The sequence below is a fragment of the Carlito syrichta genome, unplaced genomic scaffold (assembly GCF_000164805.1).
Source record: "Carlito syrichta isolate Samal-C Ts95f unplaced genomic scaffold, Tarsius_syrichta-2.0.1 Scaffold305223, whole genome shotgun sequence".
Taxonomy (NCBI): Eukaryota; Metazoa; Chordata; class Mammalia; order Primates; family Tarsiidae; genus Carlito; species Carlito syrichta.
This window is the reverse complement of record NW_007249319.1, coordinates 319,586-331,214: the sequence shown is the minus strand read 5'-3', so window position 1 is coordinate 331,214 and position 11,629 is coordinate 319,586. Positions and strand designations below refer to the sequence as shown.

General features: G+C 35.8%; 1 protein-coding gene across 1 annotated transcript in view; it reads left to right on the top strand.

The window, feature by feature from the left end:
* Nucleotides 1-10,187, top strand: part of EPHA6 (EPH receptor A6) — a 338,000-nt gene extending 327,813 nt beyond the window's left edge. The window contains exons 13-14 of the mRNA XM_008061379.2: nt 8,837-8,986; nt 9,873-10,187. Of these exons, the coding sequence (XP_008059570.2) occupies nt 8,837-8,986; nt 9,873-9,987 (265 nt within the window). The 3' untranslated portion in view covers nt 9,988-10,187. The remainder of the gene's footprint in view (nt 1-8,836; nt 8,987-9,872) is intronic.
* Nucleotides 10,188-11,629: the final 1,442 nt, after the last annotated feature.

Genomic DNA, 11,629 nt, shown 5'->3' with positions numbered 1-11,629 from the left:
TCGAGGCTGCGGTGGCCGGGAGCGGCCGCTGCACTCCAGTCTGGGCGACAGAGTAAGACTTCAACTCAAAGAAAAAAAGAATTGCATGTGAACACTTGCCCTGTGCTACCTGACTCCGTCTATAACTGCCTCTTCCTCCACTCTGAAACCTATAAGGATAGAATACACACACATTCCACAAAACAAAGAATAAATGAAATGAGCAGCATATTTTTTTATTTGTTTTTTGTTTGTTTGTTTTTGAGTTGGAGTCTCACTCTGTCACCCAAACTGGAGTGCAGTGGCCGCTCCTGGCCACTGCAGCCTTGACCCTCTGGGCTCCGGCGATCCTTCCGCCTCAGCCTTCCAAGTAGCTGGAACTACAGGTGCGTGCTACCACGCCTGGCTAATTTTTGATTTATTGTAGAGATGAGGTCTCGCCAAGTTGCCGAGGCGGGTCTCAAACCCGCAGGCTCAGGCAATTCACTCACCTCGGCCTCCCAAATTGCTGGGATCACAGGCTGAGCTACCGAGCCCGGCCTGCATATTTTTTTAATAGGCTGACCACTATGTCAACAGGCGCTTATATTTCCAGGTTTTTTTATTTACTGGAATTAAATGAAAATAGATCATTCATCATGAATAGGCCATCATGTCATGGACCAAATGTTTCTGTAGATAATTTAATATTCAAGTTTAAGTCATTACTAATTTAATGAACTCCTGGATGTTTTTAGCATTGTGCTAGGGCCTACATAAAATGGAAAGATGTGAGAGAGGTGGTTTCTGCCATCAGGGAGTTTTCACCTACTCTTAAAAAAAATTACTCTGTCTTATAGATTTTTCCCAAGGAAGTTATTCAACTGAAGCAAGAATATATATGCTCGAAGACTGTGTTATCATGTCTAACAAAAGAATGTTGTTAGCAATCTAAGAGTCTAACTTCAGGGAATTCACAACTTCTCAAACATCAACATGTAGACTGTTATACACTCATTTGAATATGAAGCCTGTTGAAATATGAACAGTATTTAGGAATATGTGAAATAAAGGCAATATAAAATAGAATGAATCCTATCTGTACATTTCTGCTAACTCTATAGAAATGTGAGAGCTAGTAAAAAAGGAGTTAGAATAGTGAGAGACAAATCTTTAAGCATGTGATAGTTTCATATTAAAACAGAATCTTATCTTATAATAATGTTTCTCAAAATATAACCCTTCTTGCATCATTTTAGTATATCATTTACTATTATATTTACATGAAGAATTTACACAGAAAACCTCAGGCTAAAACCTTGTGTTTTAATGGCAGTTTTGATATATATTGATGACCTATCTAAGAACCTTCTGAACTAAAAGGTTAGTACAATTGTGAACTCAAAGGATTCATTAGAATAAAAACTTCTGGGTTCTATCAGAGCTACTCATTTTTTACACATTTTAGTGTAGTAGTGTAAATGATATATTTATTGTACCTTAAATTGTAACATTACCTATTTTACCTATACTGCAGCACTTTCTATAATCTAAATTGACCATAATAATACCTGATGTTCTCTAATTCTAGCCTTTTCTCCTTGTTCTGAGGAATAGTAGACCCTTGATCTTCTATTCTGCAATATGTACTTTTTAAACGCAAGCTGCAGGTTTTGTGGTAAAGACTTTCCTTAGGTGGGCTGCACTCGCTAATCACCAAATAGCAGATATTTCTACAAGCTCAGCAAATAGCAGGCTAAATTTATCATTGTACATGTTTGATAAGAAAGAGCATTTATTGTTTATTAGGTAATATTCCAGAGAATTAATGTGAGGAGGGTGGCACTCAGGCCTCGAAGCCAGAAAATAGCAACATTTTTCAACTTCGTTATAAGATAAGGTGAAAGAAAAGTTATTGCACAGTGGCTGTGAACAATAAGGGGACCTTGACCTTACTAAATCAACTACTAAAGCAGTCGTAGAAAGGCCAAAGAGTAACTAGGTCACTATAGTTGTGTGGGGAGAAAGGGAATTATGGTATTGAAGCATTGTGGGAGCAAACAGTGGTTGCTATTCAACAGGGAAATGGGCTATTTAAGTCATTTAGTATACAGAATGTCCTTCCATGACCTTTCTATACTAAGGACATAAAATTAGCAAATTACATTTCCACTCACCAATTATGTGAAGTTGTGAAATCTCAAGAGTTATGTCAGTGTTATCTCAGAAGAGAAGTGGAAGTCAACTGACTATGCCAATGCATCAAGAATGGCACAGGAGTATGAAGGGAAAGTTGCTTAAATACTTCTTTTAATTTTGTTCAGTTTCAATAAATGGACAAATTATTAAAAGATATATGAGCCACGTTGTTATGAAATAGGACATTCCAATCTCTAACATGCATGGATTTATTTATGTTAATAAGCAACAAGGGGTATCCTGGTGATTTTGACATTTAAACTTAGTCAGTGAAGGATAGCAGTATTCCCCCAAAGTATATTTCATAGAAACTGGTCAAATAATTTAGGAAAATAATGCAGAAGCTATTCTGAATTCTCTTACGTATTTAACATGTATATAAAATACTGAAGACTCTGAAACATGCTATAATTTAAAACCTGCAAATGTTGAGCCAGCCCTGCATCCCGGGGATGAAGCCTACTTGGTCATGGTGGATGATTTTTGAGATGTGTTGTTGGATCCGGTTTGCTAGGGTCTTGTTGAGAATTTTAGCATCTATATTCATCAAGAATATTGGCCTGTAGTTTTCTTTCTATGTTGAATCTTTACCTGGTTTGGGTATCAATGTGATGTTAGCTTCATAAAATGATTTGGGGAGAGTTCCATCTTTCTCAATTGCCTGGAATACTTTCAGTAGGATTGGTATCAGTTCCTCCTTGTATGTTTTGTAGAATTCTACTGGAAAACCATCCGGTCCAGGGCTTTCTTTTTTTGCAGATAGTTTTCTTATGACATAGTTGATTTCCTGGATTGTGATTGGTCTGTTTAGGGTCTCAATTTCTTCTTGTTTCAGTCTGGGGAGATTGTATGATGTCAGCAAGTCCTCCATTTCCTTTAGGTTTTCAAGTCTGTTTCCATACAAGCGTACGTAATAGTCTTTGATAATCTTTTAATCTTTTATATTTCTTTGGGGTCAGTTGTGACTTGATCTTTTGCATTTCTGATTGTATTTATTTGGGCTTTTCTCTCTTTTTCTTGGTCAGTCTAGCTAGGGATCCATCAATCATGTTTATCCTTTCAAAGAAATAGCTTTCTGTTTGTTTTTTTCGTTTGTTTGTTTTTGTATTTTTGCCTTCTATGTTCCGAATTTGGACTTTTATTTTAGTGATCTGGATTCTTCTGTTGAAGTTAGGGTGTTTGTGGTCTTACTTTTACAGCTTTCTTAGGTGATTTGTTATGCTGTTAACTTGTGATCTTTCCATATTCTACATGTGTGTTTGTAGAGATATGAATTCCACTCTTAATACTGCCTTCATGGCATCCCAGAGGTTTTGATAAGATATTTCATTTTCGTTTCCAGGTATTTTTTAATCTCTGTTTTGACGTCCATGTTGACACAGGAGTTTAGCATCATGCTATTTAGTGTCTGTGTCTTTGTGGGTTTGGGGGGATCTTTGTTGGTGTTGATATTTATTTTTATTCCTCTGTGGTCTGAGAAGGTGCATGGCAGTATTTCAATCTTATGGAATTTGTTTATTCTTGATTTATGGCCAAGGATGTAGTCAGTCTTAGAGTATGTTTAGCCTCATCCCTGGGAAGCAGGGCTTGTTCAACATTCGCAAGACTAAAAACATAATTAAGTACATCAACAGATGTAAACACAAAAGCCACATGATATATTATTAGATGTGAAAAAAGCTTTTAATAAAATCCAGCACCTCTTCTTGATAAAAATCTTCAAACATCTAGGCATAGATGGAACATACCTCAAAGTAGAGCCATCTATGAGAAACCCACAGCCAGCATACTGTTAAACAGATAGAAATTGGAGCCATTTCCCCAAAAACTGAAACAAGACAAGGATGGTCACTCTCACCTCTCCTTTTCAATATGGTTTTGGAAGTCCTAGCTAGAGCAATCAGACAAGAGAAGGAGATCAGCGGTACCCAAATAGGAAAAGAAGAAGTCAAGTTATCCCTCTTTGCAGATGACATGATTCTATACCTTGAAAACCCAAGAGAATCTGTCAAAAACCTCCTTGCACTGATAAAGGACTTTGGTAAAGTCCCAGGTTATAAAATAAATGTGCAAAAGACAGTCGCATTTCTACACACTAACAATAAACAAAGAGAAACTCAAATTAAAAGCACAATCACATTCACAACAGCCACACAAAAAAATGAAATACCTTGGCATCTTCCTAACAAAAGACATGAAAGATCTTTACAATAAGAAATACAAAACACTGCTCAAAGAAATCAAAGATAATACAAACAAATGGAAAAAGATTCCATACTCATGGATGGGAAGAATTAACATTGTTAAGATGTCTATTCTACCCAAGGTACTCTACAGATTTAACTCAATACCATTAAATAACCAGCAGCATTCTTCTCAGACCTGGAAATGACAATACGGGAATTCACATGGAAACATAAACGACCACAAATAAGCAAAATAATCCTCAGCAAAAACTAACCAACCAAACAAACAAAAAACAAAGTGGGAGGTATCACACTCCCAGACTTTACACTTTATTATAAAGCTACAATAACCGAAACAGCCTGGCATTGGTACCAATCTGGGCTACTTGGTGAGACTTTGTCTCTACAATTAAAAAAAGTAACCAGGGCATGGTAGCACCTGCCTGTAAGCCCAGCAGGTCAAGGTTGCGGTGGCCATGAGTGTGCCACTGCACTCCAGCCTGGGCAACAGAGTGAGACTCCAACTCAAAAAAAAGAGAGAGAGATAATACAGACAAATGGGACCTCATTAAACTAACAAGCTCCTGAAAAACCTAAGAAACATCAAGAGAGCAGAGAGACAGCCCACTGACTGGGAAAAAATATTTGCCAACTGTATGTCTGACAAAAGTCTAACATCGAGATTCTACAAGGAACTCAAACATGCCAAAAAGAAAAAAAAACAGCACCATTACAAAGTGGGCAAAAGATATGAATAGATTCTCAAAAAAAAAAAGACACATGAGCAGCCAATAGAAACAGGAAAAACTGCTCAACTTCACTAGTCATCAAAGAAATGCAAATTAGATACCACCTAACTCCAGTCAGGATGGCCATCATCAATAACTCAAAAAACAATAGATGCTGGAGAGGATTCGGGGAAATGGAACACTTCATTACTGTTGGTGGGAGTGTAAACTAGTACAACCTCTGTAGAAAACAGTTTGGCATTTCCTGAAAGATCTAAAAATCAACCTTCCTTACAACCCCTCACTCCCCCTACTGGGAATATACCCAGAGGAACTCAAATCACTCTATGGAAAAGATACCTGCACATGTGTGTTTACTGCAGCATTGTTCCCAATAGCAAAAACATGGAACCAACCGTGCTGTCCATCAAAAGAGGACTGGGTCAAAAAAATGTGGTACATATACATGATGGACTATTATGCAGCCATAAAAAAGAACAAAATTATGAACTTCACAGCAACTTAGATGAACTTAGAGTGTATAATACTGAGTGATGTAGCACAGAAACAAAGAACTGAGTATCACATGTTCTCACGCATAAGTGGACCTAGAACAATTATTGTAATACTGTAAGAAAAGAATTGGCAGTAGTGGGAATCTGCCGGGGGAGGGGACACACCTCATCAATAATGGTACCTGCATGAAGAACATTTGTATACTAAACCCTGAATTGTACCCCACATCTTTAAAATAAAAAAATTAAAAATTAAATAAAATAAAAACTTGTTTCACTCTGTTTGCCATGGAGACTTTTATTATTTTGTATATAAATTTGCATTTGATAATACTTATAAACACCGCTAAGAAACTTTGAATAAATATAGCAACAATTCAAGTATTTGTTGGTAGATGCTATGATAGCTCTGTAATATGTGAACATGACTGATCTTTCTTTCGGGTCATATCATGAATCATTCTGAGATTAATTAAAATGAAATAGCCCACAATCAAATAACATAGCCATTTAGAGAACTGAAGAAAAGAATATGGCTTAATAGCCTCCAAACAGGAAATGTGGTAATAGAATTGAATAGTGATAAAAAGGACAGTAGTCACTGTTAAGGGCAACCAGACTCAATATGCTGTAGAGTGTAATCACAAGATGCATACATTTAATTTATGCAAATTCCAACTATACATAAAAAGCAAAACCCATGGATTCCTGAATTTCCCCATCATCCCTTTTTACTCCCACCTCTTTCTTTAACTGGGCCTCAGTTTAGAAAACAGAAGATCAATGTAGCAAAGAAAAAATTTTAAAAAATGAATTCTGGACTTTAGTAGGGACTTTGTCCTGAATTCTGAGGGACATCTTTATTAGTCTTCAGAAGTTGTACCATATTCAACTTGTGCTCTTAAAATACTCAGGTTTTGGTGATTTGAGGGGTAATTTAAAGGATTTTCTTTTTTAAATTTTTTAAAAATGTATTTATTTATTTGAGTCAGGGTCTTACTCTGTCATCCAGGCCCAAACTGGAGTGCAGGCACCATCATGACTCGCTGCAGCCTTGACCTCCTCTGCTCAAGCGATCCTCCTGTCTCAGTCTCTCTAGCAGTGGGACGACAGGTGTGCGCCATTGCACGTAGCTAATTTTTTTTTATTTTTACTTTTTGTATTTTTTGTATACACAGGGTCTTGCTATGTTGCCCAGGCTTGAACTCTTGGGCTCAAGCTGTCCTCCTGCCTTGGCCTCCCAAAATGCTGGGATTACAAACTTGAGCCACTGCACCTGGTCAATAAAAGACTTTTAAAGTGTAATTTTGATTGTTAAGGACTTACAATTTTCACCTTAAGCATTAATCTTAGAACCTAATTCCCTCTCCCATATATTTTTAGTAGAATAACACCAGGGTTATATTGCATACATATGCCTTTCTGCTTCACAGTGGAGGAATTCTTATTTCATGTGGTTTAATCATGTGTGCTCATATATTGTCAGTTTCTAGTTCATGCTGAAATAGTTTAAATGTGAACAGTAAAAGCATTATAATGAACTATTCCAAATGTGAATGTCAAAAACTATGGCTCTAGGTAAGTCTCTATGGTTGCTTTCATTCTTTAACTTTATATACATTTAAAAACAAGTAAATGAAAGTTGGACTAACTTCAATATTCTGATCAAAATTTCAGCGATTCACTTCTAATAAAAAAATTTTCCCAACTTAGAATATACTGACTTGGTTCAAACACTAAACATTTCTTTTTTAAAGATTGTTACTGCTTTACTAGTTAGTATAAACTCCAGATCTAAGAATTCTTAAAATGATATATTTGTTTCCCTAGAGGTCTAGTAACACATTTATTACTCTAAAAGCACTTTTACTACCAAGTATTTTTTTAAATGTGAAATATTTTTAATGTTAATTTATTATGTACTTCTGTAAAAAATAGTTTATTGTCAGAATGACTTAAATACACAATTCTGATTTGTTTTTACTATAATTTCTAAGGTTCATTCCATTTTCATTCCCTCTGACTTTTGCAATTACATGGACTTGTTTCACATAAATAACATATAAATATATGTATGTATGCACACATATATACCCTAGCCTTTCCAAAATAATACCTTTATATTATTTCTATAATACCTTTATATAATATTTATAGTAAAACAAAAAATACACTCAACTGGAATGCCCTTTACATTACATCTTAGTAGCAAAAATAAAGACAGCTATATCATTGCCTTTACGATCTATTAGTGCTGGATTCCTTTTTCTTGTTAACTCAACCTAACATTGATTTTTGCATTGTTTTGTGCCTTATTAATAATATCTGTGCTTTGGGCTACATTACCCGATGCTTGTATGTGTGTAAATCTTATTCATGCAACTGAACTCTATAACAGCAGTTATTACTTTTTTAACAAAAAATAATTTTTTGCTGAATCTGTGGAAAAAAAAATAAATGAAGCCTTGGTCAATGAATTCACCCTAAAAAGAACTATCACAGCAAATGTGGAAAAGGTAAAAGGACGCGGATTCGGGGCAGGTCAGAAGGGGTAAGAGTAAGCAGTCAGTAGCTAAATACTCTCCTTGTGGGGAGAGGGGTTGTGCTTTTCCTCAAGTTCCTTTTTTTTTTTTTTTGAGTTGGAGTCTCACTCTGTCGCCCAGACTGGAGTGCAGTGGCCGCTCCCGGCCACCGCAGCCTCGACCCGCTGGGCTCCGGCGGTCCTTCCGCCTCAGCCTTCCCAGTAGCTGGAACTACAGGCGCGTGCTACCACGCCAGGCTGATTTTTGATTTATTGTAGAGATGAGGTCTCGCCAAGTTGCCCAGGTGGGTCTCGAACCCGCGGGCTCGGGCAATTCACTCACCTCAGCCTCCCAAAGGCACGGGATTACAGGCTGAGCCACTGAGCCCGGCATTCCTCAAGTTTCAAAACACAATTTTATGCCAGAGAAAAAGTCAATAAGAGGATGGCAAGATGTGAGTTCTCTCAAGACCTGTCAGTAGAAGACCCAGGAGTGGCAAAAAGCAGAAAAAGGCAAAAGAAACTGACAAGTGTTTCACCAGTTAACAGTGACCGATTAGATGAATAAAAAATGTTTAAAGTGACTGGTTTAAATAAAATGGAATATCAGAAATTTTTTAAAGTGGAGGATAAAAACATTAGATGTAAGAATATTGTAAAAAGGAAATTAGGTAATTCTTGCTGCATGTGCTTTTAAAACTTTTCCATGTTTGTTTGTTTTCCCTGTAGAATGCCAGAGTCCCCCAGTGAGGTTCCCGAATACCCTTTGTTTGTCACAGTTGGTGACTGGCTGGATTCCATAAAGATGGGGCAATACAAGAATAACTTCATGGCAGCAGGGTTTACAACGTTTGACCTGATTTCAAGAATGAGCATTGAGTAAGTGGTACTGGGGTTATTACTAGAGTTACATGCTCCGCTTGGGATTATAAATTCAAATGCTGAACAAGAACACTTTTCCTTAGGCTAGTATGTAATTTCCAATCTTCCTTCACCATTTCTAGTAGTAGTTGGACATCACACTTTTAACTATTACTCTTTGAAAGGATATATTTAATTCAAGTAGCTATTTAAAATATTTTAAATACTTTCTGAAATGCATATTACCCTTCTCCACATTATAAGCTTTATATATTTTACCCTGGCAAATTATTTAATATTCATATATACTAATATTGCATAATCAATACCTATTACTATTCTGTATATTGTAATGCTTTTTCACTGTCTCAAAGATTATCCTTTGCCTAGGTGCAATAAAATGCTCACCATGTGCTTGAAAGACTAGATATTAGTGATTACACTGAGCCATATAACATTGCCATTGTCTTAAGATAGTTATGGTAATTTCTTACTATCCAACTAAATGGCTTTTTTTTCAGAATATTCAAAGACCATGAGAAATCAAATGGAGTTCACAGCATACCTTATATCCTTCGTACTTACCATTTTGCTAATACTGTTGCAAATGTATATAATTACCTACATTATACAGTCTTTAGGCCTATGAAATGTTTGCAAATTACATAGGCACCTAGATATGAAATATTTCCTTGTATCAATAAGTTTGAGATTAATGTTATATATTCTGTAGAGCCAGAGAGAAAGAAAAAGAAATAAATTCTTGCTGTTCATTTATATCTCTGCTTAAAAATTAAGCTACACATTTTTTGGCAAATATGATACGGTACATATTTAATATATCTAAATGTTCATCTCACATTTACCAGATATCTCTCTCTCCCTTTCTCTCTCTGTTGCTCAGTGACATCAGAAGAATTGGAGTCATACTCATTGGACACCAGAGACGAATAGTCAGCAGTATACAGACTTTACGTTTACACATGATGCACATACAGGAGAAGGGATTTCATGTATGAAAATTCTACAAGCACCTGTGTTTTGTGCCTCAGCATTTCTAAGATGAAAGCTATCCTCTCTACTACCCTCTCTTCTAATTCTCCAGACATCACTTCACAAACTGCAGTCTTCTGTTCGTATGATAGGCACACACCTTATGTTTATGCTTCCAACCTGGATTTTAAAATCATGCTACATAAATCCTCTATGAATAACCTGCAGATAAGACCCTGACCCACTGCAGATTAGACCCTGACCCACTGCAGATTATTGCTACACAATGGTAAATAACTCAGCATGGATATGTAATTTTATATAAGCATTATATGGGAAGTGTTCACAGACTTAACCTAAAGGATTTGATCCAGGTGTGGTTTACTTAATGATGTAGAGAGTGGTGTTAGATGAGAAAGAAATAGTTGATTTCTTCATGTTTTGTGATCAAGTAGCTTCCAAACTGATATCCATGTTTGGTTCTTAGATAATTTTATTTGACTTTACAAGTTGTATTGTTACTTTATTTTTTAATAGCTTAATTGTTGCTGCCTGATATTGTTGGAATTATTTGCAGAAATGACCAGTGCTATCATGTAGTGAATTGTTGTTGGGTGTGACTGTGGTGAGAAGGGGGTTATTAGGGAGGGAGAGGGATAAAAATACTGTGCTTTTAAATCTTCTGATGCTGGGCTTATCAATTTTTAAAAATTAACTTTTTGGTATCGTACATATTTCATAATGCGTGGTAGTTTGGATGCTTTTCCCCTCTAATTTTTTTTTTACTAACTACAGTATACATCTCTACTATGTTATGAAAAGCACCGCTGGAAAGACCAAGAGTGAGTTCATTGACCTAATAGCTTTCACAGAGGGAAGCTCAGGATGAACCCATGACTGTTCCCTTGGTTCTTCTTCATGAGTTTGCAAAAATAATTATCAAAGTACTGAGAATACTCGTCATCCTCAGTAGAATTGCTTTGAATAAAATATATAAGATTATAGCCCTAGATGTAATATAAAATAATTAACTAATTTAATTTAAACAGAATTTTATGATAGCTGTATGGTGGCCCAAGAACATAAACACATCTAGCTGTCTGTCTGGGTAGTGGTACATTTTACAAGTCTAAGAATTCTTATGTTTTGTTTGTAAAAATAAGTTACATAAACCTGCTGAGCTGTTTTCCAAACCTGAGATACTCCAAAGAAAATATATAAACAGATCTTGCACATGAGTATATATATATATATATTTATATATATATATATTACTCATGTGTGTGCCAACCTGGGTCCATAATATGGTTACATATGGTTACATAAAAATATGAACATAGCTAAGGTGTGTTGTTGTCCCAATCTTCTGAGAGACTGAACAAAAAGCAAATATTTTTTAGTGAATTAAACTGAGTCAGTTTATCAAAATAGTGCTATCTTATTAACAAATTCAATTATAAAATCAGCTGCTCCCTGTAAAATTAAAAAAAAAAGACTACTGTATTTTGTGCAAGAGTAAGAAGAATGTTCTGAGGAAAAAAAAAAAACAACAACCACCAGAGCAGTTTGTCTAAAGATGCTGATTTAATAATCAGCTTTCACTAAATCTCAGAGATGCTCAGTTTCCTACCTAAATTACATCTTTTGGGGAGTGTAGTGTTCTTTCTA